The 27,288-nt window shown below is 40.7% G+C and overlaps 2 protein-coding genes and 1 long non-coding RNA gene across 6 annotated transcripts; 2 read left to right on the top strand and 1 right to left on the bottom strand.

The window, feature by feature from the left end:
• The first annotated feature begins 31 nt into the window (after positions 1 to 31).
• On the top strand, positions 32 to 25,695 carry LOC135331170 (transforming acidic coiled-coil-containing protein 3-like). Of its 4 annotated transcripts, none has more exons than XM_064526242.1 (10): positions 32 to 224; positions 1,467 to 1,515; positions 1,751 to 1,907; positions 2,251 to 2,326; positions 6,675 to 6,755; positions 19,156 to 19,307; positions 19,422 to 19,614; positions 19,673 to 19,779; positions 19,848 to 19,968; positions 25,322 to 25,695. In XM_064526242.1, the coding sequence occupies exons 2-10, from the start codon at positions 1,473 to 1,475 to the stop codon at positions 25,388 to 25,390; spliced, it is 999 nt and encodes a 332-aa protein (XP_064382312.1). In that variant the 5' UTR covers positions 32 to 224; positions 1,467 to 1,472; the 3' UTR covers positions 25,391 to 25,695. The 4 variants fall into 4 exon arrangements, with proteins under 4 accessions (XP_064382312.1, XP_064382314.1, XP_064382311.1 ...); XM_064526244.1 differs by lacking the exon at positions 25,322 to 25,695 and adding an exon at positions 21,121 to 25,306 and having other exon boundaries at positions 32 to 234; XM_064526241.1 differs by having other exon boundaries at positions 34 to 234.
• LOC135331172 (uncharacterized) lies at positions 6,763 to 12,066 on the top strand. Its single transcript, XM_064526246.1, has one exon. The coding sequence runs from the start codon at positions 10,731 to 10,733 to the stop codon at positions 11,670 to 11,672; it is 942 nt and encodes a 313-aa protein (XP_064382316.1). The 5' UTR covers positions 6,763 to 10,730; the 3' UTR covers positions 11,673 to 12,066.
• On the bottom strand, positions 25,482 to 26,707 carry LOC135331181 (uncharacterized). Its single transcript, XR_010392971.1, has 3 exons — positions 26,664 to 26,707; positions 25,770 to 25,812; positions 25,482 to 25,647 (listed from the first exon to the last, which is right to left on the bottom strand). It is a non-coding gene; the product is annotated as an uncharacterized LOC135331181 (long non-coding RNA).
• Between the last annotated feature and the right edge of the window lie 581 nt (positions 26,708 to 27,288).

The raw sequence follows: 27,288 nt of genomic DNA on the forward strand, positions 1-27,288 counted from the left end.
CAAACATGTCTTGGTTAGTCTGGCCACGCCCTCTCCAACTTATAAAGAGGCTGGAAACCGAGTCTATGTCTTGGTAATGGTCCTGTGCCTGCGCATTAATTAGGACAGGTATTGGAAACCCCGCGAAATAATCTGGCTCAGATCTAAGCTAAGATCAGAGCAAAAGGCCAGTGAAGAAGCTAGTGTATCTGTCTGTACATCTTCGTACCTATACCGGGACTCAAGTACGTGTAGGTATGTGACATTTTAATTGGCACTGTTGGTGAGAATGTCGTACTCTGTCAAACACCTACATGTATACCATATACCAGGGATAGACTTGCAAGCCGTCACTGTTGCACGGTGAACAGTATACTGGTCAAACTCCGTGTAGAGACTCGTGCAACGTTTGCCACGATATTTGTGGCAACTCAAATTGCTAGACCGCATGCGAATATGCGGTTACCACAAGATCATTGATAGTGATGACGTAGCACTAGAAAACTCAAGGTATCACATGCAGTATACTGACGTGACGTCACGAAAACCGCATCCACTTAGAATCTTATCTGATATACTGAACTGTGCAACACAAGTATCAATAGTGATCAATCCACTTGAGATACTGCATTTTGATTAGAGCTGGTGGAATTCCACCAGCAGAACAAAACTGTGGATAGGCTTGATTCCCGACTTTCCATCCGGGCAACGGTAGAAGGCAACGGTAGAAGGCAGCGGCGCCCGACTATGCTTGTTATGAGTGCTATTGATCACGAGTATAACCTTCCTAATCGTTTATGGTGATTAACACCTCACTCACACACCTGGTACTAGCAGCCATAGAGTAGGGAATGACTCTGCAGTTTTATCAGCCACCGCCGTTATTCGAAAACAGTACGTTGTCATTGACAGTGTGCAATTACTTGATACGGAAGTAATTGCTGTACACTCTCCAGTCACTAATGGCACATCATACGATTGTACCAATAATCCTTTAATTGGGCATGTTATTTGGTCTAATCCCCTAATAGCCCCTAGTACAACATGGGGGTTATGTAGGGATTAGACCTGTATCCAACCCTAAGTCCCCTAGGTAGGGAAGCAACTTCAAGTCTAATTCCCCACCTTTCCCCAGTATGGGGGGAAGGGGTGGGGCATTAGTTTGACAAGTGCATTATTAAAATGCGAATTTTTACTTTTATTTTATTTTGTTACAGTGGTCTAATTATGTGTTTAGAATAAACAGCAACATGACCACGTCGCTAGATATTTAGAACAAATGTAATATTAAAGCACTGGAGTGTCCGTTGTATTAGAACAACGAAAATTGCCCAAAAGAATGTCCGGGGTAATTAATTAGAAGATTACGGTAGTAGTCATTTTACTATGCCCACTACTCAGAAAAATATGACAGATTCGACCCAGATTAGGTGTCGTGTTATAATTATTGTATTTAATGGCAGCTCCTAATTAAACGATGTTTGTAGGTTCTAATGGAAGATTACGGACTGACGGACCAAGATTTCCAGGGCAATGGTAAATAATCCATAATCATACATGTATATACATGTACTATTTGTCGGGAAAGTACATAATTGTAATAGCTATCCTGAATGTGTATACTGTGTAAGCCGACAAGTTTAGGATTGAGTAAACTTAAGCTAAAGGTGTGCCAAGTTAGATATACACTGTCACATGTTGATACACACATGCTGTGGATTATGCTGCTATTATCATATACAATGTTATATACACCCATTATCGTATACAGCTGCACAATTTGATATTGAGTATCTGGAGCACATTTCCAGTGACCCATCTGAGCCAAGTGAATTAGCAAGACAAAGCCTGTATGTAAAATTTGACCCTCTTGTTGGAGACAATTCTCCTAACCGTACCATTTTTTCTGCTGATCATAATGCAATCGAGTGAGTTTAAACTATAGTTGTGTTTATATGAATATAGCAGTGGAGGTCCCTGACATATTGACACAACAATCACTATAATAAGACTTACAAACCTATTACCGATCTATATCTATGTAGGCGCATTGTAGAATTAACATGTGGTCAAACAACACTAGGTCCATTGTTGTATGTTTAAATTCTCTCATCTTGAATTAAAATTTCAGAATGAATGTTTGCATGCATGGTAGCTGTCATAACTGTGTTTCGTGTTATTGTCCAGTGTGTTACTAACAACCAGCTTGTATGGCGAACTAAGTAACATAATATATTTTCGTTTGAACTTCATAATTTGTCATGAGAACAGTCAATATTCCAGTAAAGGAGAAAACATCAACACACTGGAGTCTGATGCAGGCTTTCTTTCGTTACCTACTGGCAAGGTGTGTTAATTGTATACGGGCAGTATGATCCTTGCAGTAGATTTGATTTGTTTGAATGTGTATGTTAATCTCCTTGAAATTGTTTCGGTGCTGTCATTGTGTATTTGCATTACTCATGGGTATAAAAATCAAAGAAAGTAACCCTTTACTACAGAGTTCATATCCCGTAGCTATGCACTGGCTGGTAGTAGTGTTATGAATAGACCAGTGTACGAATCAATACATCAATACTTCGGGGTCTATAGACAATGGAAAAGAGTTCTAAATGTCTCCTACAACTATAAAATTAATGTCTAACCCAACCCACATCCGTTACAGACATATTATATAATTCAATAACAGAAAAGTGTAAGGCTTGTGCCGCAAGCTTTTGTGCTTTCTGTTCATTTGTGGGTAGTTTGCCGTTAATTAATAAGTCAAACATAAAACATAATTCGGGATCTTTGTGCTGTTCAGCGCCAAAGTCCAACTGAAAAGGGTTGAGAACGAGGTCCAATTGCAGCATTTCACTGAGGGTCAGGTCTTCACTCTGTACAGAAGCTACCTCAACCTCCGCCCCTTGGGGTACTTGTCTATGAGGGTTGCGGGATAGTGTATCGGCGCTGGTGTTCTCCTTTCCCGCCTTGTAAACGATGTTGATACTCTTTCCGCTACCAAAGACCTTCAGCCACCACCTTGCATGCTTACCAGAGGGGTTGGGAGTTTCAAGCACAGCTTTGATGGCTGAGTGGTCACTGTAGACAATGACATCATGGCCATAGAGGTAGACTCTGAAGTGGTTAACCGCCCACACTACAGCTAATGTCTCCAGTTCCGTCATCTTTATCACAGCACTCAGCATGATACATACTTATCTGCTCACAATTTACATGCCACATATTTTTAACTTTGGCCTTTTGATCTTCCAGTCGGGCCCTCAGGTCTTCTAGGGGGACTGTAGACTCCTGCAGGCGCTCTGTTTCAACCCTCAGTCTGGTCACCTCAGTATCAGATTCACTCAGTTCTATCTGCTGGTCCCCAGTTTGGTCTCCTGGTCCTTCAGTCTAGTCTGCTGATCTCTCAGTCTGGTCTGTTGATCTCTCAGTCTGGTCTCCTGCTCTCTCAGTCTGGTCTCTTGCTCTGCTCTCTCCCTGTCCAGGGTTAGTCTCGAATACCAGCCGGTTCTCATTGTAAGCGTGGGCGGGAGAGAACTGTCTGGTGACTCTGGGCAGAACGTTCTGTCAGTCAAGAATGTAATCATCCTGTTAACCATGTGGATAATATCCCACAATTTGTTGTATAGAGCGGTTGCATTCTTGAAGCTATCTTACATTCTTGTAGGTAAGGCTCCAATGAATATACTCTTTTGCGGGTAAGGCTCCAATGAATATACTCTACCCACATTCCGTCTGATGACAGAAAAGTATGCCCAGAGTCACTCAAGTGTCGCCTAACGCACCTCCGTCTCGAGTCCGTCTAGGGTATGAGCCTCGTGCTCAGGGTTCTCTTCTCCTTCTAGTTCTGGCTCTAACTCCACTTGTAGAAAGGCGCCTTCTTCGTCTAAGAGGCTCAGGATGGGGTTTCCTTCTTCCTCACCCTCTTCTCTCCGGGCTTGGACATTTGTTGGCTGCTTTCCCATTTTCGTGAGTTTCCCTTCCAACATCAGTCTTAGATCTGTTGCAGCGGCTGTCACTGGCACTCCTAGTTCCTTCTTCAGCCATTCTGCCTTCATCCTTCTTTACTGAATGGGATTGGTAGGCCACGGGTCTTTGCCACTTCACGTGCCTCAAAACTGCAGTGTCAGCAAATCGATCTGCAAAAAGCTGAATTGATGTGCAAAATGCAAATTAAAACTGCAGAGTCAGAAAAATCGATCTGCAAGAATTTCATTTGCTAACTGCTGCCTGACCTTTGAACCCAATGCGTTGTTAATACAATGGCAGCGTGCAATAACGCAAAGTAAAATGAATGTGTGAACTGTGAAGACACACCTATACTTCAAAGCTGTAACCATAGATTGAATAGAAGAGGGTTAGGGTTAGGGTTCAATCTATGCTGTAACAGAGCTTTGAAGGTTTGTTAGCGCTGTATTTAGTGACCTCTTGTGACTTTGTCAGCTTCTTCAGCATTGTTGTCGATTCGTTTCGCGTGTCAACTGACTTTTTTTGATCTGCATTTTGCAGATCGATTTGCTGACTCTGCGTTTTGCAGATCAATTCAGCTGACTATGCAATTTTGATTTGCATTTTGCAGCTGACTATGCATTTTTCCAATCGATTTTGCCAAGCAGATCAATTTTTTTTTTACGCAAATGTCACTCCATACCTTTTCTCCAAGTAACTCTCTGTCTTCGCTTGACATACTGCCTTTGAAAAAACAGTTTGCAAAGGACTTCTAACTCTTCCTGGACCTCCATTGTAACACTGTTCACTCAATTCAGAACTTAATCACATCATGTGAGCACAGGCATACATCTTATTACATCACGCAATATATGCACGCATGACAGAAACTAATAAACAATCATTACTGCTATCATCTAAGTATAGGGATAGACTACACCTAAGAGTAGAATATGCGTCTATGTAACCTCCGCGGTTGCGGTTAGCCCGAGGCGCAAAGCCGAGGGAATCTAACCGTAACCAAGGCGGTTACTAAGACGCATATTCTACGAGTGGGTGTGGTCTATCTAACTTGGACTTCATTGCGCATGCGCGAGGCGTGGTTATAAAAAGCCAGGTTTGGTGCGTAACAACAGAAATTGAATTTGTGCGAGCTGGAGAGCTGTGAGAGACACCAGTTGACAAGAAGACGGCTTCAAAACAATGAAAAACTACAGTAAAACTTAGTAAAGCTTGTGAAACGCTTCTTGAAGATACTGGAAAGAACAGACAAGTAAAAAGAACCTAGAACTATGCTAGAACTGACTGCAACACTACAAGAAGAAGAATGGAGCTCTGTGGTGGAGTGGAGGGGGGTATAGAGCAGACTGGACCAGCATGGAACCTTAAAAAACTCAATAGAAAGTGTCAAGCGACTGCTAAAGTGTTTTTGATGCTTCCTGGCCCCCCTTGCCCATGCCCAACTGGAAAAAGCAATACAAAGCAACAGTGGACATGGAAAGAATGGATATTGACTGAACAAACTATTGCATTCTGTGTTTTTTATAATGTGTTTGTTATCTTCTTGTCACTTTCACTAAAAAGTTCATTCCAACTTTTGAGAACTTCCTGCAAATTATTTGTCACTTCCTGTAGAATATGCGTCCATTTCCTGTAGAATATGTGTCCACTTCCTGTAGAATATGCGCCCATTTCCTGTAGAATAAGTACCTTCTTGTAGATTATGCTTCCATGTAATCTACTGTTTTTAGCCAATCAGATCAATTACAGATGATGTAATGTAGTCTAAAGTACAGTACAGTCAGTCCAGTTACATAAGCATGGATATATAAATCTGGACATGGATATATAAATCTAAGCGTGTATATATATATCTGGACATGGATATATAAATCTAAGCATAGATATATAAATCTGGACATGGATATATAAATCTGGGCTTGGATATATAAATCTGGGCTTGGATTTATAAATCTACGCTATTGGTTTATAAATACACACGTGGATATATAAATAATTATGGGCAATTTTGACACATTTGGCACCCCATAGATATAGTAGTTGCTGAGATTGTTGTAAAACACAAATTATGAAGTCAATTTTCTTCTTTTTTTCTAAATGTACTTTCCGTATAATGTAATGTACAAAAAGAGTATGCTAAGCAAGCTAGCCCTGCATGTATCTGACTCCAAACTTTCCATTTAATCTTAAAACTCATACTTGTACATCTTTTGACTAATATAATTATTGTGGTAATACAAATCCGCCAAAATTAGTACCGTAAATCAGATCTGAAATTACTACCCGTCTATAATAGTAACATTAAGGTACGTAAACTGTTAGCCATGAATAAAATCAAATGTGGGCTGGAGGTACAAACCGCATTTGTGTTTGTTGATATCAGTTTTAACTAATTATAACCACTACACCTATGCACCCACTTATAATGTGGTTTGAGAGTGCCGTAGTATGACATAATATACTTGTACCATAACGTGGTCTGTACTACAACTGCCATAGTTGGATACTCCTCTTCACAGGAGAATCGTGAGGGTCAAAAGGTCTTAATCATAAAGCTGCTTTGGGGGACTTTAATTGAATTCCACTCATCTACTCTTCCTTTAGTATCTCCAATTCATGTGGAGCTATTGAGTGGAATTTAATTAAAGTCCTATGGAATCATTAAGACCTTTTGACCCTGACAATCCTCCTCTAACTCCTCTTTATCAACTCCTGGTCATATGCAGGAACTGATGTATTCTGAGGATGAAGTGACAAAAAAGCTGAAGATTCTCAAGCAGAAGGAAATTGAAAGTGAGGGAAAAAAGGTATGTGAGCGCCTTTGATTAATAAATATCTACAATAGTATAAAATTACTTATAGGTAATTTCCCTTCATTTCATTTGTGGAGCATTAAGTCCCATGTACCAGATTAAATCGCAGTTTGTCTAAGCAATTTAATAGTATCACGTGTTCTCACCCTCAAACAGTATAGCAGTATAGAATAAGCTCAAGACTTTGGTACACTTGAGCCTTTATTTTGTCCGAGCCCCGATCATCTGAAGATTTGGTCAAATTTAATGATATTCATAGCAGACACCTACTCACACATGCGCGTTAAAAACTTTTTGCGTTGCTGATTAGCACAGCAGCTAAACGCTTCAGCTTAGTCTGAAACTTACCTATTAGATGACCTCCTTAACAGTACTATAGCTGGCTACCTTGTTCTGTCCACTGGTGCATTATGTTACATAAAATTTGTAAGAGCTCTGGACATCGATTGCTGATTTTGCATGCACATCCGGATGAGTTTGGGACACCAGGTATTCCTATAATCGAGGCTCAATCAGTAGTTTTGATAAATTACTAGAATTGAATTGGCAAGAAGTACAAAGTGAAAAAACAATGATACAAAATATTCTCCTCTCAAAAAGCATGCAAAATTAATAATAATTGTTATTCACTATTATACCGCATTCACCGCATTTTGTCTGAATGATATAAATAACTTTCTCGAGGAGCAGTTTCTCCAGCTACAGCTATCTCCATGACAATCTACCCCCAGGTTTCCTAACGACTAAGATTAAAAGCGTTACTCATATTTGCTATCACTTTTACGAGGCAGATGAACTCTCACTCTTACCTAGACTGTTTTTATGTGACTGTCTCACATGCACAGCAATGTCTATTGCAGCAGTGGTGCTTTATATAAAGCAGTCTTAGATCCGTTCTTCAGGTTTCCATTCTCAGGTATGCTATTTATGTTGCAGTGCACAAAATAACAGCTGGCCACTGGCCAATTCCTTGCAATTAACAAAAGTGACCTAGCAAAATAACATAATGGTTTGCCTGTGCGTCCGATTAATTGTTTTGGGTGTGGCTCAATCTTTCCAAGAACGCGCAGAACAGTTTGTACAAAAGTATAATTTATGTTAAAATTGCTTAATCAAGTATAGAAGACAAAACTTAGTGAGAAGTGGCTTCTAGCTGCAAGTCTGTATGCATGGTGCCGTGCATGAAAAATCTTGTCCTAGCAAATTACCAATAATTATGTCCAACCAACGTTTGGCATGACAAATAGCCTAGCAATTTTTAAAAGTTATTTTATACCCTGTAGTGTGTTATGGCTACCATCCTCCGTGCACTTGTACACCACACTTCTCATTGGGACTGCTTTTCAAAGTAAATTTACAGCGACCTAGCTGTTATTTTATATGACTCACAATACGTATTAAGGCTCATTTCAGTCCTGTCTTCTTTAACTTCCACCAATTCATCATGGCTTCTTAAAGTTCAACTGACTTTTGCACAAAAAAGATAGTAGATATTTCCAAAAAAACACATTTACAAGTGAAAAATGGCTATAGAGTGTTGAAACTCTACTTAGATCATGTTTGTCATAAATACTGCAATCTGATTGGTTAGAGGAAATGTTCTATCCAATTTAGAAAATCATTTACTTCAATAGAAAATCATGTAGCAAAGATTTGATCAAGATAAGATAATAACCATAATAAAAGTACATAATAATACTTGACGTCAATGAGTGTTTCTTTGGTATTGTTTCCTTTCTTGCTTGTTCTACTTCTTTACTTGACTTTGGGGGAGCGAATTTTCTTGCTTTCTTTGCCACTGGAGCAGTAAGTAGGTTCTCACTGGCTGTGGAGGAGAGCAAATAGTCTACGAACCTTCGTCTTGCAGGTCAGAGAGAGCAGATAGGAAGGTGGGGCTGGTTGCTGCAAAGACAGAGCTGGAGGTGTGGCTGGTTTGGAAGGAAGCAGGGAAGGGTGGGCTGGGTTCGAAACCGTGTAATAGGCAAACTCAAGAAAGCGTTCGGCACAGGAGGAGGCTCAGAATCCATTGTTTGTGCGTTCAAATCATTGTTGTCAGGCGTATGAGCGTTGTTGCTATGATCTAAAATGCTTAGACACTGTTTAGGAAGTTTCCACGTGATTTAGAAGCCCAAAGGGCGTTCTGTAGAATCCTGAACGCAGTGAGGGTTCTACTAGCCCTGAGGGCTTCTAAATCACGTAGAAACTTCCTAAACAGTGTCTGAGAAGAGAGCTGCAAGGCTCTGCTGATACAGCCATTAATTTGTATGCCTCGGTGCGCATGTGCAAGCGAGGTATACGGTAGTGTGTTTGTGTATCTGTGTGTCTGTGTAGACTGCTACAGCTGCTCAAGGAGGATCAATCAAGTGCAAGCAAGGGTTTCTATAGGCTTTTAGTCATGTTTACTTGGATTCTATTTTTGACACCTCCACTGAGGCATCAGCACCTGCGGTGCTTTCATAGACTTAGATTTTTGGCATCGATCCTATTAACAACAATCATGGTGGATTAATCATCCCACTCTTTGTACTTTGTGTGAACGCACATTCCATTCTACATCTAGGAGTGAATACCGTATAGTGGGTAATTTTCAGGGGACAAAATATTCGTGGTTCAGCAATATTGAGACATTTCATGGATAACATTTTCGTGGTTGGAGCTTGCACAACAGGTAAAGGTAGGCAAGGTCGCTTCATTCATGGGTAAAATATTCGTGGTCTGACCTTCAACCACGAAGACCACGAATATTTTGCCCCACACCAGTATCAAGAGTTCTCTTGACAGTATGTCACTAACACTTGTAGTCTGTTAGCCATGAATAAAATTAAATGTGGGCTGGAGGTGCAAACCACACGTTAGTGTGTCAATCAGTTGGCCTTGGAGAGATACATACGTATGTACAGTAGGCTTTGCCCAATTATGCTAGCATAATTTTGAGAGTAATAGGTGGGGTGGAGCATTGAGCATTATGCCAGCCTAATAGGCAAAAAATATTAGCCTATTAGGCAATTTTTACCAAATGTTGCTAGAAAGTATAAGCACTATAGCATGAGTAATGCTAAGTACACAGCCAATAATCCACGGGCCGTTTCATGCCTGTTATATGGTATAAATCCACGTGGTGTATTCAACTGTTTGGTTAGATACTGATACTGTTTAGCAGCCTGTGGATTTCAGCATGTAATCAGCTGTAAAACGGGCTGTAAGCAGTCTGAGCACGGCCTGTAAGCAGCCCTGTGTTCTCAGTTATTTCCGGTTTGCTTTTATACAGTTAAAAGTTGAGTTTGGCATGAATAATTCAACAAAGTGTTAACATTTTTAAGAAACAAACATAGCCAGACAGTTAGAAAGTTTACAACACTAATAGGAATGTTTCTTCTAGTGCTTGTGCTGCTCGAGTGTGTCACTGTGTGTATAAAGAAGACATGTGAATTATGATTGCAAAGAAAATAATATTTCTTACCATTATAAATTGTTTGCTCGACTGTTTGTACTACCAGCCATGTCCTCTGTCACTGTGTGTATAAATACATCTGAATATCGTTGCAATTATAATGTGTTGTTCAACTGTTCGTACTGTCCACAGACCAGCCATGTCCTCTGTCACTGTGTATAATTATAGAAGACATGTGAATATGGTTGCAAAGAAAATAATGTTTCTTACCATTATACATTTTTTGTTCGACTGTTTGTACTGTCACAGACCAACCATGTCCACAGCCAGTAACTTAACTAAAGCAAAACACAAACAAAGTTTTTATGATTATTATGTATTAGTTAGACCATGTGTAGTAGGTTTCTTAGCTGGATAGTAAACCTGAGGGAGTGTAGTGGCTTGCAGAAGCCACTAATCACTCCCAAGGGTTACTATCCAGCTAAGAAGCCGTACTACACATGGTCTATCTCGCTTAGAAAATGCATATAATGAGATTAGTTTCATGCAAAAAGAGAGTTTCAAGCTAGTAAAAAGAGATGTCTTTCAAATTTAGAGAGCCCAAAGATTTTAGCTCACTGTACCACGACTGTACTGGTCCTGGATGCACCTTTTGTAGTTGGAGAGCGGAGCACCCCATCAGACTTAATTGGGAGTCACTTTTTAATGAACCAGATGACCGTATCGTTGGTGGAATACAAGTAACCAGCTCCCAAATGGACGATCCCTACAAGGCCCTGTCAACGCAACAAACTAACGAGTATTTGAACCAATTTGAAGAAAATCTATTGGATAATTTCCCTCCGATAAGTGATGATTTGCTCACTCAAGTCGACTATTTAATTGATGCTGCTATAACCAGTTCTCAAACTGCAAGCTTTGACTCCACTACTGGTACTATTTCCACCACTGCTGTCACTGCTGTCTCTACTACAGCTACAGTTTCTCGTTACGCTTCCCCAAAAAAACAAAGATATATTGATAATATTAAGAAAAGCAGCATTCCGCAAAAAACTAAGAATTGTACACAATGGGCTGTCAAGTTATGGATTGACTGGGCTATGTCAAGAAATAAAGCGCTACTAGCTGGAGAAAACGCATTCAGCACCTCTATCAATGACCTAACAGTGGCAGAAATGAATTTTTGGCTTTCAAGATTCGTTTTAGAAGTAAGGAAACAAAGATGTCAACAACCTTACCCTCCTAACACTTTATACCAACTAATTTGTGGGTTACAGCGCCACCTCAAAGAGAATGGAAGGCCAGACGTTAAGATATTTGATGACCCTGCCTTGCACGACTTCCGAAGTACTCTTGACGGTGAAATGAAACGCTTAAATGCTACTGGGAACTATGTCAGCAAAAAGCAAGCTCAGCCGATTACATTAGAGCAAGAAGAGGTTCTCTGGGAAAGGAAGCTTCTAGGGGAACCCTCTTCTGTTTTGTATGACCATCCCTGTCACTTAGTGTTTATTGTATAGGAGGTCTTTACCCTCTTCTGTTTTGTTTTAGTGTGACAAGTACGTGCTGGCTGCTTGACAAAAGAGTTGCTCAACATAGAGGGAGCTGGCCGATCATCTCAGTAAAAATGGAGAGAGCAAAGGGACTCATCACCAGCTACGAGATTGGTGAGTACATGCAGTCATAGATTTGTGTTGCTAACTAGGGAAGATCACGACCAATCATCCTATTGGTTTCTCTGACAATGTGCTCTCCTCCCCTATTGTTCTACTAAACACATCGTGTATCAGTGTGGACTTTTGTTCGCTCTACGCAGTGGCAATGAGCATCGTCGCTTAAGGCATTCTCCAGCACAAATTCAGCTTTTTGAGCCCCCAGGGAATCGTCCTTATTTGGTCTATCAAGAAGATGTCTCTAAAACAAATCAAGGAGGCCTGGCCGACAGAAAGAAGAAGCCAAAAGAGGTAGTTCAATATGCAAACAAAGACAGCCCACATAGGTGTGTTGTAAGATTGTTCAAGTTGTATAATTCCAAATGTCCCGAGAAGAGGCCTAAAATGCGTTTTACCTGACCCCTTTGCGCTCACCCAAAGGAAATGTATGGTATTCTGTCACTCCCATCGGGCATAATCTTCTCTCTAAAGTTGTTTCTAATGTGATGCAAGATGCGGGATTTAGTGGTCATTACACTAACCATTCTCTGCGAGCTTCTTTGGCAACAAGATTGTTTGATGCACAAATTGACGAACAACTCATCATGAGTAGGACTGGCCATTCAAGCACAGACGGGATCAGAGCATACAAAAGGGCTTCCAACAAGCTGAAGGAAATAACATCTGACGTTCTTAACACGAAGTCTGTGCCAAAGCGAAAATGCCTTGATGATGTGCGATCTTTTGCTGAGCCTGCTAAACCTGTTCAGAAAAGCAAAGAAACCGAAACTGCTCAGAAGACCATGCTGCCTACTATTTCTATTTCTGGTGGAACTATAATATAACAATCAATTTGTCTTCTAATTAATTTTGTGCTTAAAAATGATTGTAATCTGGTATGCTTTTAATTATATTCATGCATCTGTGGTTTTAGTTAGAAACCTGTGGATACTAGTTAGAGCCCTGCTAGCAGGTCACTAACTCAGATAGTTGCTAGCAGGTTTCTTAGTTGGATAGACACCTCATTAGCAGTGGCCACTTCAAAGCTTGAATATGCAAATTTTTTCTAAGAATGATTATAAGCTTACCTGCCAAGGCATGAGCATTCCAATTTATATATGTACATCTGTATGTGTGCATCAGTACACGAGTTTAAAGTGAGTAAAATAATTATTAATATACATTTACATGCATTTTATACACCGCCCTCTCATACTCACCTATTTAGTAGTCATTGTAGAGGTGGATGTGTATTCCTATACATAAGCAGCTATGGACCAACATTTTAAAAACCAGCTGAGCACCACTTATAAGTGGTTGCCTCTGACGCAGGTTGTTGACTTCTTCTACAATGCTATAGCATTGTAGAAGAAAGAAGAAGTCAACAACCTATAGCATTGTGCGTCAGAGGCAACCAGATCTGCAATACGAAATAACTCCGTCAACATAATTATTTATACATGACCACATAAGCACACCTTGTAGCCTATAGAGCTAGACTCCTAGAAACAGTGAGAGAAGAATTACAGAGACATCTAGCAGCTGATAAATGGACAGAAGTGAGTATTAATTAGACCTAGTAATAGTGTAGCTCCTTACTTTCTCTCTCTCTCTCGCTAGCTGGCCTTGGCAGTCAGTTCCATAAATAATAATAATTACTCCATCCCATCCTTTAAAGCTGCAACCGAACAAGAAGATGAAACTGAAGCACCTTTTCAGTCTCTTGGTGGATTTCGTAGCTAAGCAACTCTCTTTCTGCGCATATGCATACACTGGCTGCACAGGCTGTAAGCAGGACGTGGGTGGTACAGGCTGAAACAGGCCCGTTATTTACGGTCTGTACTGTATTCAAAACAGTATGTACGTGCTGTAACGGGCCTTTGGTTCCAGGATGTAAGTAGGCCGTGGGCGATTACATCCCCATACAGGCCCGTATTTCGGCCTGTATTTAACTGATTTTCATTGGCTGTGTAATGGTTAGATAATGGGCATGAGGTATCTTATAGTGTCCCAAAGCTCGAGGGCGTAGCCCGAGGGATGAGGGACACTATAACCATAGATACCTCATGCCTAGATCCCAAAACCTATTGGCTACTAGAAATGCACTAGCTTAGCAACAGTCAACCTAGCAACTGCATCATTTCTTTTGAAAATTAATATCTGAAAAGTTGGTGTCTCTGTGGCTCTACTAATGTCTCTATTCAAATCAACTCACAGTTTAAATGGACAAATAGTCCTAGCTCCACCCACAAAACGGAAACGTCCAGCTCCTCCCCGCTCTTGCAGCAAACAAGCCTAGCATACTTTTGGTATGCCATATATAGACTCGTACTACTCTCGAACAAAGCGAAAGGAAGAAACTCAAGCTAGAATTTGCAGCAAACAAGCCCTACTCTCGAACAAAGCGAAAGGAAGCAACCAAAACTAGAATCCCAGCATTTCCCTACATCCAGCTCCTCCCCCATGCAGCCTTGCAGTAAATACACTGCCCAAGAAAGGAACGGCTCCTACTACTCTCGAACAAAGCAAAAGGAAGCTAGAATTTGCAGCAAACTCTCGAACAAAGCGAAAGGAAAAAGCCAAAGCTACATCCAGCTCCTCCCCCATGCAGCCTTGCAAGCACAGCACACTGCCCAAGAAACAAGCGGCTCCTACTATTCTCGAACAAAACCAAAAGAAAAAACTATAGTTTCATTCTACAAACTGTATATACTTATGTTAGTGCTACTAGACTAAAAGTCTGAGTTCAACCCCAGAAGTTATGTGGTCAATTATGGCTTCATATATGCTTTATGTGGTGGACATGTATGCCTGGGACTTCTACATGACTTTTAGCTGGTTGGAGCTTACCAGCTCTACAGCATATTTATAGATAGAAGCGCTTTTTAACAAGGAATCCAATGGTATATGAAACTTTGAATTTCAGTAAAGTATGACAAAGTTATGACAACTTTATGAAGGTCAAACACAATACAAATAGACTTTAAGCATCTAGCTACAGTCATGTTATTACATTTGCATCTCCTTGTAAATGACAATACAATGTACATAGCCTGAAGCATTTAATAGAGCACGTTGCCAGGTGCTCTATGGTGACTACACCTGAATATGCGTCTATGTAACCTCCGCGGTTGCGGTTAGCCCGAGGCGCAAAGCCGAGGGAATCTAACCGTAACCAAGGCAGTTACTAAGACGCATATTTTACGAGTGGGTGTGGTCTATCTAACTTGGACTTCATTGCGCATGCGCGAGGCGAGGGAATCTAACCGTAACCAAGGCGATTACTAAGACGCATATTTTACGAGTGGGTGTGGTCTATCTAACTTGGACTTCATTGCGCATGCGCGAGGCGTGGTTATAAAAAGCCAGGTTTGGTGTGTAGCAACAGAAATTGAATTTGTGCGAGCTGGACGAGCTGTGAGAACTGTGAGAGACACCAGTTGACAGAAAAAGACAAGAAGACGGCTTCAAAACAATGAAAAACTACAGTAAAACTTAGTAAAGCTTGTGAAACGCTTCTTGACGATACTGAAAAGAACAGACAAGTAAAAAGAACCTAGAACTATGCTAGAACTGACTGCAACACTACAAGAAGAAGAATGAAGCTCTGTGGTGGAGTGGAGGGGGTATAGAGCAGACTGGACCGGCATGGAACCTTAAAAACTCAATAGAAAGTGTCAAGCGACTGCTAAAGTGTTTTTGATGCTTCCTGGGCCCCCCTTGCCCATGCCCGACTGGAAAAAGCAATAAAAAGCAACAGTGGACATGGAAAGAATGGATATTGACTGAATAAACTATATTGCATTCTGTGTTTTTTATAATGTTTTTGTCATCTTCTTGTCACTTTCACTCATTCCAACTTTTGAGCACTTCCTGCTCACTTCCTGTAGAATAAGCGTCCATTTCCTGTAGAATAAAAATTATGTGTCCACTTCTGTAGAATAGGCGCCCATTTCCTGTAGAATATGCGTCCACTTCCTGAGAATAAGTATAGGATAGACTACACCTAAGAGTAGAATATGCGTCTATGTAACCTCCGCGGTTGCGGTTAGCCCGAGGCGCAAAGCCGAGGGAATCTAACCGTAACCAAGGTGGTTACTAAGATGCATATTCTACGAGTGGGTGTGGTCTATCTAACTTGGACTTCATTGCGCATGCGCGAGGCGTGGTTATAAAAAGCCAGGTTTGGTGCGTAGCAACAGAAATTGAATTTGTGCGAGCTGGAGAGCTGTGAGAGACACCAGTTGACAGAAAAAGACAAGAAGACAGCTTCAAAACAATGAAAACACTTAGTAAAGCTTGTGAAACGCTTCTTGAAGATACTGGAAAGAACAGACAAGTAAAAAGAACCTAGAACTATGCTAGAACTGACTGCAACACCAAAAGAAGAAGAATGAAGCTCTGTGGTGGAGTGGAGGGGGTATAGAGCAGACTGAACCGGCATGGAACCTTAAAAAACTCAATAGAAAGTGTCAAGCGACTGCTAAAGTGTTTTTGATGCTTCCTGGCCCCCCTTGCCCATGCCCAACTGGAAAAAGCAATACAAAGCAACAGTGGACATGGAAAGAATGGATATTGACTGAACAAACTATTGCATTTCTGTGTTTTTTATAATGTTTTTGTCATCTTCTTGTCACTTTCACTAAAAATTTCATTCCAACTTTTGAGAACTTCCTGCAAATTATTTGTCACTTCCTGTAGAATATGCGTCCATTTCCTGTAGAATATGTGTCCACTTCCTGTAGAATATGCGCCCATTTCCTGTAGAATAAGTACCTTCTTTGTAGATTATGCTTTCATGTAATCTACTGTTTTTAGCCAATCAGATCAATTACAGATGATGTAATGTAGTCTAAGTACCTTCTGTAGATTATGCTTCCATGTAATCTACTGTTTTTAGCCAATCAGATCAATTACAGATGATGTAATGTAGTCTAAGTTATAGTTAGAATATGGGCAAGAGGTGTCTATGTGTTATAGTGTCCCAAAGCTCGAGGGCTTTAGCCCGAGGGATGAGGGACACTATAACCATAGATACCGAATGCACATGTTCTAACTGATTTAGATCCCAAAACCTATTGGTTACTAGAAATGCACTAGCTTAGCAACAGTCAACCTATATAAACAGCTAACCTAGCAACTGCATCATTATTCTTTTGAAAACTAATATCTGAAGTTGGCATCTCTGTGTCTCTACTAAATCTGTGGTCTCTATTCAAGTCAACCTGTTCCTCCACCTCAGTTTGATGGACAATAATTATTATAGTCCTAGCTCCACCCACAAAATATCCAGCTCCTCCCCCAGTTTTGCAGCAAACAAGCCCAGTACACTTCCCAAGAAACGAGCGGCTCGTACTACTCCTCACAAAGCGAAAAGAACTTTAGGAAGAAGCCAAAGCTAGAATCCCAGCACTTCCATACATCCAGCTCCTCCCCCATGCAGCTTTGCAGCAAAAAAGCACAGCATACTGCCCAAAAAAACGAGCGTCTCCTACTACTCTCGAACAAAGCCAAAAAAGAAACTAGAGCTTCTCTCTTTCATTCTAGTTCTGTTATTATATTACTAGACAAAGCATCTAGCTACAATAATTGTTATGTTATTACATGTGTATCTTCTTGTACATCACAATACAATGTACAATGTTGTAGTTTGTAGCCCAGAGCAATCTATAGTACTGGTACTATAGCTCATAGTTCCCTGTTAAATACACTCAAATGGGATCTAATAGAAATAGAGCACATAGCAACAATAAGCAAAAACAAATAAGCAAAAACACTCAAGTGGGATCTAATACTGAGTATATATGTATGGAAGGTACTATAGCTAGTACAGTTAACTCTTTTCTAAGATTTCTTTCACCAATATAGTTCCTTAGAAGATTATGTAGAAGCGTCTGTGATGTTGCAGTGTAATTCTCGTGGCGTTGATGATTTACATTAATAATTAAAGACTAATTGGTAAGAATTAAAGTACAATGCATGAGACTTGGAGACTAGACTAATAGGCAAACTTTTGAGCATAATACTCCTATTCGTTTAAGAGCCTGGAATTTTTGAATGTCCAATAACTCTTTCCTGTATAGCTTCCGCAGTAAATTGTGCTGAGCTGGCACACCCTTTTAACATTGAAGTCCTTGTAAAATCAATGCGTTTTTACAGCATCTACATTCTACAATGGGGTTGGCTTTTTTTCACTCGATGTCAGGAACAGAACCACAACACACCCCTCAAATTCTTCATATAATAATTATAAGCTTCAGGGCACAAGATTCATGAAGGAGTAGTAGATACTTTTGAGCGAAAGCAAAAACATGGCGAGAGGCATTAGCAAGCAACACTCGTTTTAGGTAATTAACGCTACATTAAGTATGCGCTAATAATAAAACGCATTTTAAAACAATTATGAATTTCATCTCATTAAGAAATGTGCTTTAAGAGTATGCTAAGCAAGCTTGCCCTTTTTTCGACTCTAAAACTCATACTTTACATATTTTGACAAATATTGTGCTAATGAATTTTTTCTACAAAATTATACCCGAAGATTAGAGAAAAGTACTAGGGCATACATATACATATACGCAGGCGCCTCGCGGGAAGCTCTGATTTTGTTTTATGTTTGATAATAATAGCTGAATGAAAAATGAAGAAAATAAATGTAGGATCAGACATGCAGTCGACTTGTCCTGTTGGAAGTGTGATGTGTATTGTGTTAGGTCTAGTATCAGATCCACGTTTGTTGTGAGCTTAAAGCTTAAATTGTACTTTTACTTTCTCTCTGTACAGTAGGAACTAGATTCTACATTAAAATAAAAACGTCATGTCAGGCATGACACTGCCAGTTCAGTATAGATCTACTTTGTGATTACAGATACCTCTAATATATTGACCTTTGCTGATCTGCCTGCTGTCGCCTAGCTGGCTCTTCTGTCTCTCCCTTGCGTTTAATGCACAGACATCAGCTATATAGAGACAGCTAGCCTATGTGATCTGGGCAGAGAAAGTTGCACTGGCTCAGTTGCAGAGTTGTAATTGTAGTACGAGGTGGCCACGCCCATCTAGGCAAGTGCATCATTTGCTTCTTTATTGCCTTATAGCACCCCCAGGGGGAGCCCAGCCCACATCCGTGACAGACATAATTATATATATATGTATCTACGTGGGCCAGAATCAGGTAGCAAGATTATTCGCCTCGCTTCCCGCTCGGCAATAAAAAATGACTACTCGTCTATAGTAGTATAACCTAAAGGTAAAATTAACTTTAACATAATGGTATGAGATCCAGTTAGGGTTGCCTGCTTGCTCAGTTTCTCTGTCAATTATGATTGTGGTTTGTCAACATACTCCAATCTAGTACAATGAAGAAGTGGCTATACTCCAGCAGGAGTTGTTGGAAGCACAGGAACTCGTATTGCAGTTGAAATCTGTTAAAGGAGTGAAAGCTACCATCAAACAACTTCATCGACAGGATGTAGCTCAATTGGAGTATAAGCATCAACAATGGGAGTGAGTGTGTTGGAACAATCCATAAGACATGTGTTAAGAGCGTGTGTTAAGTACACACCTTAAAGTATGTGAATTCAGTTATCAATAATATGACAAAATTGATCATTTGTACAGAGCTCTTAGTGCCAAACACGAGGACCTGGAGGCAGTAATCGTGGATTGCCATGAAAAAAGGAAGAAGGCAATGGTGTCACACCAAGAAAAGACGGTTACCGCTGAAAGGAGTCTACTTTCTCTGGAGCACTCATTGGAAGATTTAATGCAGAGATACTCTTCTTTAAAAAATCATTCGTCTAATTTGGAAGATGTGAGTCGATTTGATTAATTTTTGGAACCCTCAGTCACACCTCTAATTTGCTATACAGCGTCAAGTCAAATTAAAGCAAGATATTGAGAATTTAGAGACAGGCTTTCAAAGATTCAGTGAAGAATACCGTAAACTAAAACAACAACAGATATCTCTCGTTGACAAGTATGTAATATTTTCTACAAAAATAGTATAATACAACTGTAGCATTATTTAAAATTTATTTTCCATAGGGGAAATACGTCTTACGAGTCACTCCAAAAAGAACTCGCATCCAAGTTGGCAGTGGAAAGAGTAACCACCAAAAAACTTGAACTACGAGTTGTTACGCTTACCTGTGAACAGGAAAATAAGGTTTGTCATCTGGTTCTACCACATACACACTAGCTAAAACCCAATGCTCTGTGATGCTAGATGTATAATGTCGTAACACTTATACCTGAGAAGCTGGACACTCTCCACTCGAGCTTATAAAACGTATCCAAACGGTGACTACAGGCATAGATACAGGAAAAGTAGTCGTTTCTGTCTGCGTCTGAGCTCTTGAAATACAATGAATACATCAATATACAACAATGGTAATGCATGGGTAAAGTAGATAGGTATAAAGAGTCAAGATTTTGCATCAGAAGGTTGTTCCTTGTCACTGTCAGAGTCTTAAACAGAGATTCAGAAAAGATTGTCCTTGTCTCTTAAACTTCCAAATAGGAGGAAGTATGGATGTAGCTATATCTAGCTATATTCAGAGCTAACCAGCTTACACAATAAACTGCTACTACAACTGCTCACTGACAAATGCATCACTTCTCTCCCGGTGGGCGATTTCTCGAGGCAAATTAGCCTATGCAGGAACTTTCACTCAAAAGTGGGTAGGTGTAATCTCGGTGTACTGGAGTTTGCAGAGTCTTCACAACACACCAGTAAAGCGTAGAGCGTTACACGTTCCTTATATGGATTTTGTGTACACACTGTGGTCTGTTTTACCATAGATTGAAAAGGAAGGGGATTGGAAACGAAAATGTTTGCGTGAAACACTCTGCGTTATAGGGTGTGGCTAAAACTACAAAGGATTAAATTTATAGTCAGCATGCTCATTACCTGTTTTGCTGCCATACAATGTGTTGTACATAGAAATAGTGAAATTGATCACTTTTAATGTTGATTATTCTAGAGAATCTAGCTCTAAAAGGTAGACTAAGCAACGCAGCCACTATCACTAAACAAATAAATGCTATACAAGAAGGAATAGCTCTTACTATGAAGTCGTGAGAGGTCAAGGCCCGTGGTGTCTCTAAAAGTATACTAAAGCAGTTTGAAGGACTATACTGCAAATGTTTATGAACATTACAGCTTATCCATAGCATGAAACCATCCTATATAGCACTTAAATACATAATAACCAAGTCAAGCAATGTCCTTTGCTGTTTCGGCTTTACAGCAGGGAAAGAGAAAAGTTGACATGGAATATTTCAAGCTAACTCAACAAAAAGTAAAAACAGAGTAAAGACAAGGGACTTAGAGCTTGTCAGTGGTGTAAACTTACTTCTCTAGAGTACCTCCCAGCTTCTGAGTGATCGATAGTGGATAGGAGAGCTAGAAACAGTTGAAATACAACCTGAGTACGGTAAAAACTAAAATATTCGCGAGCGCGAAATCATAATGCGGAGTGTTTCACCCGTTGACACCCGTCTGCTTACCTGGATGCTCTAGCACTGCGTTTACAGCATGGGTAGCCTCCACACAACAAGTCAGTACTTTTAGTAGTGGCAGCTTTCGGTGTTAAAGCTTCGTTGTCTAATAAAAGCGAAGCTTGAACCAGATTGGAAACACAGGCAACTAGAGCATTGAAGTGCAAACCCTCGGCTGTGACATGATTATAAAGAAACCAGAAGAGTGATATAATGCAGTGCATGTAGTGATGTATGACTGAGCTGTCTAGCACTGCAACTCAGGAGCAATAAAACTAAACCAGACTGGAGGCATGCTGAAACATTGAGAACAGAGTTTTAGTGGTACATGAGTTGAACTAGGTCCTAGTCTAGGATCACAGCAAAGAAGCCTGGAATCTCAGAGAAGTATGACTCTTGGATAGAGTAGGATCCCAGAGTCAGCTAGCTAACAGACAACAAACAAGTCAGAATTCTAGCTTTCTATTGTAGTGACCTTTTCCACTGTTTTTGGTACGGGATCACTTCAGCTGACAAGATGGTGCCAGATTAGACGTGGCAGCAGATGGTTTTTAGGGAAGCAGGTTTGAGAGAGCATTTTTTGATGTTAGGGTGTTCAACCCGTACGCTCCCTCAAACAGGCAACCGCAACTATCCACAACCTACCGCAAGCATGAAAACATAAAGAAGATAGCCTATGACCAACGAATCAGAGATGTAGAAAACTCGACCTTCACTCCCCTCATCCTGTCAAGTACTGGGGGCCTTGGACGTGCCGCTATACCTCCATCTACAAGAGATTGGCGTCTCTCCTGTCAACAAAATGGGATCAGCCCTACAGCACCACCATGGGATGGATCAGATGCAGGCTGTCCTTCTCTCTCTCTCCTCAGATCAGCCATCATGTGCATTAGGGGGGCCCGATCAAGCCAAGGGCACGCCACCAGACAGCCCCCTATCGACCTAGTGACAAGCGAGTCCCTGGTCCCACCCCACCCATGAACTAATTACACATGACTTATTTGCCTGCATGGTTCCTCGTTATTATTATTTATTCTTTTGTACATGTAATTCTTTTTAGCCCCGAGATGGGAGAGCTTTCACGAAAAAAATACAGAGAGTGCCTCGAATAAAGGCCGCGTGTAGTTAGCTAGCTAGCTAGATCTAGCTGCCAATGTGCAAGTTCAAGCTTCTTAGTTTTTGCTCGCTTTTATTCGACAACAAAGCTCTAACATCGAAATCTACCATTGTTAAAACTAATAACTTACTGTGTGAAGGCTATCCATGCTATAAACGCAGTGCTGTGGCAGCCAGGTGATCAGACCCAGAAATGACAAACCACACGACTACTATACCCGTGGCCGCCCACGCGCGCCTCGGGTAATTAGCACTATTTCACACGGACCGTCCTCAATTATAGCCGCGACCATGGATGCAGCTTAAAGTGCTGAGCTTGCAATAAACTTTTTGTGCACTAATGGCAGTTTATGCTAAACTAAAAGCTTAAGCAAGCTTATGTCATGCATGACAACAATGAACAATCAATACTTCCTCTACTATCTATGCTTTTGCGCTTGAACAGAACTGCGTTACTTATAACTGAAGTGATCCTGTACCAGGTCCGGAACAGGGTCACTAAAGTAGAAAGCTGTATAATTATACCAGGAACAATGGAACAGGGTCACTAAAGTAGAAAGCTTGCTTTAGCTGACTGGGATCCATGCAGGACTGGAGCCATACTTCTCTGAGACTCCAGGCTTCTTTGCTGGGATCCTAATCCACAGTGCACATATATCTATAGTACTACTACCTGTTCTCAAATGTTTCAGCATGCCTCCAGTCTGGTTTAGTTTTATTGCTGAGTTGCTGTGCAAGTCATGCATGATGATGATAACACCATCACTATATGCACTGCATTATATCAGTCTTCTGGTTTCTTTATAATCACGTCCCCAGCCGAGGGTTTGCACTTTAGTGCTCTAGTTGGATGCGCTGTCACGTGTGCTTTTTATTTTTGTAGTGTCACTTGCTGTAATCACTAGAGCACTAAAGTGCTAACCCTCGGCTGGTGACATGACTTATAAAGAAACCATGTAGCGAGAAACCAGACTGGAGGCATGCTGAAACATTAATTTTGAGAACAGAGTTTTAGTGGTACATAAGACATGCACTGTGGACTGGGATCACAGCAAAGAAACCTTGAGTCTTAGAGAAGCATGGCTCCTAACAGGCTGGAGTATATCAGCCAACAACCAGTCACAATTCTAGCTTTCTACTTTAGTGACCCTGTTCCATTGTTCCTGGTACGGGATCACTTCACCTGTAAATACGTAGGCTATCTCTCCTGAAGTAACGGTAAGTGAACACCTAGAACCACTGGAAAGAATCAAACTCATCCCCGCAATGAATGGAGTAACTGCAATGACTATAGTTACTCTGGCATGCTGAGATGTACCTTTGGGTGACCCATGGGTCATCTGTAGATACTATGGTACTATAGTTACTCTGCATGCTGGTGGGTGCTGGGGTGTACCTTTGGGTGACCCACGGGTCATCTCTAGATACTATGGACTATAGTTACTCTGAGCAGTAAGTAGTTCTTATGATCACCTATATATCGTGATGGCGTTGTTGGACATGGATGCCACTTACTACCAAGAAGCATGGGAAAACCAGCTCATGGCCAAAGGAGCTTACAACAATCAGAAGCTGCCAGCCTCCTCAAACCAACACTCCCCAGCACCCTTCAAACCAACACTCAATGGCACTAGCCCAGGAGAAAGGAGCCTCAAGCTGGCTGACCGCCCTTCCCCGGTCAGAATTTGGTTTCAACCCTACACAAATGTGCTTTCCGTGACGCCCTATACCTGAGATACGGCTGGCTACCCTCACGCACCCCTATTAATTGTAAATGTGGAAATAAGTTGCCCTTCCCCTGTCAGAATTTGATTTCAACCTACACAAATGTGCTTTCCGTGACGCCCTATGCTGAGATACGGCTGGCTACCCTCACGCACCCCACATTGTGAATGTGGAAATAAGTTCTCTGTCAAACATGTCTTATCATGCCCCAAGGGAGGGTTTCCATCATTATGTCACATCGACTTCAGAGATATAACGACCAACCTCCTATCAAAAGTCTGCAACAACGTATGCACTGAACCACACCTGCAGCCAATCTCGGGAGAGCACTGAAGTGCAAACCCTCGGCTGTTGACATGATCTACAGGTGTATAGCAACCAAAAGAGTGTTATGCAATGCTGGCTAAGCAGCAAGTAACAGCAGCTAGAGGCATGTTGAGATTGGAGTTTTAGTATAATTGTACATCCTAACCCTCAGCTGTTGTCAAGATCTATAGGTGTAGCAACCAAAAAGAGTGTTGTACAATAAAAGTAGGCTTAAGCAGCAGTAACATGCAGTAATAGGAGCTATAATTCTAGCTTTCTACTTTAGTGACCCTGTTCCATTGTGCTTTCATTTCTATTTGTGTTGAGGGTTGACCTTCATCATGTTGTTATAACTTCGTCATCCTTCACTGAAATTCACACCATTGGATCTGGGCTGGACCATGCATTGTTACATAGAATTTAATGAGTCTTGTTTCTTACAACATGCAGACAGTGCAATACAGATAAGCACTGTTTCCTCAACAAGAGACAGCTTCTCACTCTTGCAGCTACCAATCGCTAGCGTTCTAGTGCATAGCTAAGTGGAGTAGCAACACTCCATGGACAAGTTTTTCTACGCACTCTTCTGAAAAGGCTGCAATGACATTCCAAGTAGTCTAGGCATAACTCGAGAACCAAGCCAAATTAAAAGAAGCCTATAGAAACTCTTAATACTTGCACTTTATTGATCTTTGAGCAGCTGAGTCTACACACACTGCCTCGCTTGCGCATGCGCACTGGGCCAGGTTAGCAGGTTTGAAAGAAAATATTGATTCCGCGTAGTTCCAGTCCCTCTTTTTTCCTTTTTCTGATCTATGCTTCAGATACCTGTAGGTTTCCCCATTCGATTACTATGCGATATTTTGTTTCAGACAAGGGACAAAGAACAGCTGACCAGAATCTGTGATGAACTTCTACAAGAACTTAACAAGACTTCTTAGTATAATGTAAAACTGATTGTACTCTATTAGATATCCATTCGAACACTGATACTTAATAGCCTATATAGGTGTATTATTTGTGTTGCCTGACCTGGAATATTCGAATGTCCATTTAACACTGCTAAAGGTCTAGGTATTTGTGTACATGAACTGAATAACCATTTACGATACTCAACACTGCTAGTAGTGTCTGGGTAACAGTTTCCATTGTCGCTTTTGCTCATTTGTCACTTGTCTTAATTTTTCTTTATGTGTACCTGGAGGAAGTATAATAGCAACTCATAACACATTTGTTGCTGTCACAATCAGAGTTGTACATCATCAACTGTGAGCCATGAACGCAGCTGATTGTGATAATTATAGATTACGGTATTATTACCTCTCAGATAGAGTATTCCATATGCCTCTCCAGTCTTTAGATTCTGTAAGGAAAAATTTGAGTAATCAGATGTGGTAAACACATAAGTGCGAAAATGTTAAGTACCTTACAAAAATACTCAAGGATCGAATTAGTGGACTTGCGATGCAACCCCTGGATTTTCTTTGCCCTTTACCTCCAGGAGAAAACTATACAAGCGTTCAAACCAAAACTGACTCTTAAAATTTGTTACACCTTGTATGTGAGCATTCTTTTTATTATGTCAGTCACCCTTATTAGTTATTGCCCAGCACGAGTGCAACATGTCATCCAGTGCAATATGGCATGTTGCGCGAGGGCACCTGCAATAACTAACTTGTTGCCCAATGACGTCAAATTCTTCTGATTGGTCAATTTTTCCCTATGTTTTGGGTAGAATTTATTAGTTTGTTAATTTCATAGTAAATTCTTAGGTTTTGTTCCTGCAACTAATGGAACGGTAGTAGCCTATAAAAGGGACCAAATGAGTTATTAGGTGAGAAGGTGGGGCCATAAGTCCCAAAAGTAGATTTCTTTCTCAAAATTTACACACAGTGCATTATGCCATATAATGCATGGTAAAGTCTATTTGCATCGAGTTCAACCTCGGAAGTTATGTGGTCAATTATGGCTTCATTTATTTATGTGGTGGACAAGTATGCCTGGGACTTCTACGTGGAAAATGCTGGTTGGAGCTTACCAGCTCTACAGCATATAGATAGAAGCGCTTTTTAACAAGGAATCCAATGGTATATGAAACTTTGAATTTCAGTAAAGTATGACAAATTTATGACAACTTTATGAAGGTCAAACTCAACACAAATAGACTTTAGCAAGAGTTCCTAATGAACTCTTGACTTTAGTGATGCAACTTGCCATATACTGAGCACTGGATTGCTTTATCTGCCCACTCACTGCATGACAAACCAGAAAAAGAGTGATGTGTACAGAGAAAGGACTGCAGTTATTACACAGCTTCACTTATGTTGTGTGAGTATAATTATAATGAACTCTTGATAGTAGCTATAATTTTTTACTTTGGCACTTCCACCAAGGCCGCTGTGCTTTCATTTTATATTAGATGTTGGCAAATGCCAAGACCCAGATAAATAAAAATTTTAGCATAATAGGATAATGGGCATGAGGTATCTATAGCCCCGTTTACACGACAGCTAATCCGGGTCAAATCTGGATTGAATCCGGTCACAATGAGTAGTGGGCATAGTAAAATGACCACTAATTGCATTTGCGCAACATTGGCGGATAGGAAGCTTAGAGGACATCTTTACCACTAAACCTTACTTTGTGCCGATTTATAGGACAAATTAGGATCTAGACTATCACACTATTTTGCTTGCTATTCATTTTACAGTTGACCCTCGCTATTCCGGCTCTCTGAAGTACGGCCACCTCGATAATTATACCGGCCATTGGGTTTGGCACGGATTGCTATAATTTTTTGTTTACTGCACAAAACTCGACCTGAAATGTGACCACTCCC

Source organism: Halichondria panicea, chromosome 2, assembly GCF_963675165.1.
Source record: "Halichondria panicea chromosome 2, odHalPani1.1, whole genome shotgun sequence".
Classification (NCBI taxonomy): domain Eukaryota; kingdom Metazoa; phylum Porifera; class Demospongiae; order Suberitida; family Halichondriidae; genus Halichondria; species Halichondria panicea.

What these genes read in the sequence shown, in the direction of transcription:
- LOC135331170 (XM_064526242.1), top strand. Translation starts at nt 1,473, where the DNA reads ATGGAAGATTACGGACTGACGGACCAAGATTTCCAGGGCAATG. An exon ending in GCTGATCATAATGCAATCGA is followed by an intron (nt 1,908 to 2,250) that starts GTGAGTTTAAAC and finishes TCATGAGAACAG; the next exon opens with TCAATATTCCAGTAAAGGAG. An exon ending in TTGAAAGTGAGGGAAAAAAG is followed by an intron (nt 6,756 to 19,155) that starts GTATGTGAGCGC and finishes ACTCCAATCTAG; the next exon opens with TACAATGAAGAAGTGGCTAT.
- LOC135331172 (XM_064526246.1), top strand. Translation starts at nt 10,731, where the DNA reads ATGTCTTTCAAATTTAGAGAGCCCAAAGATTTTAGCTCACTGTACCAC.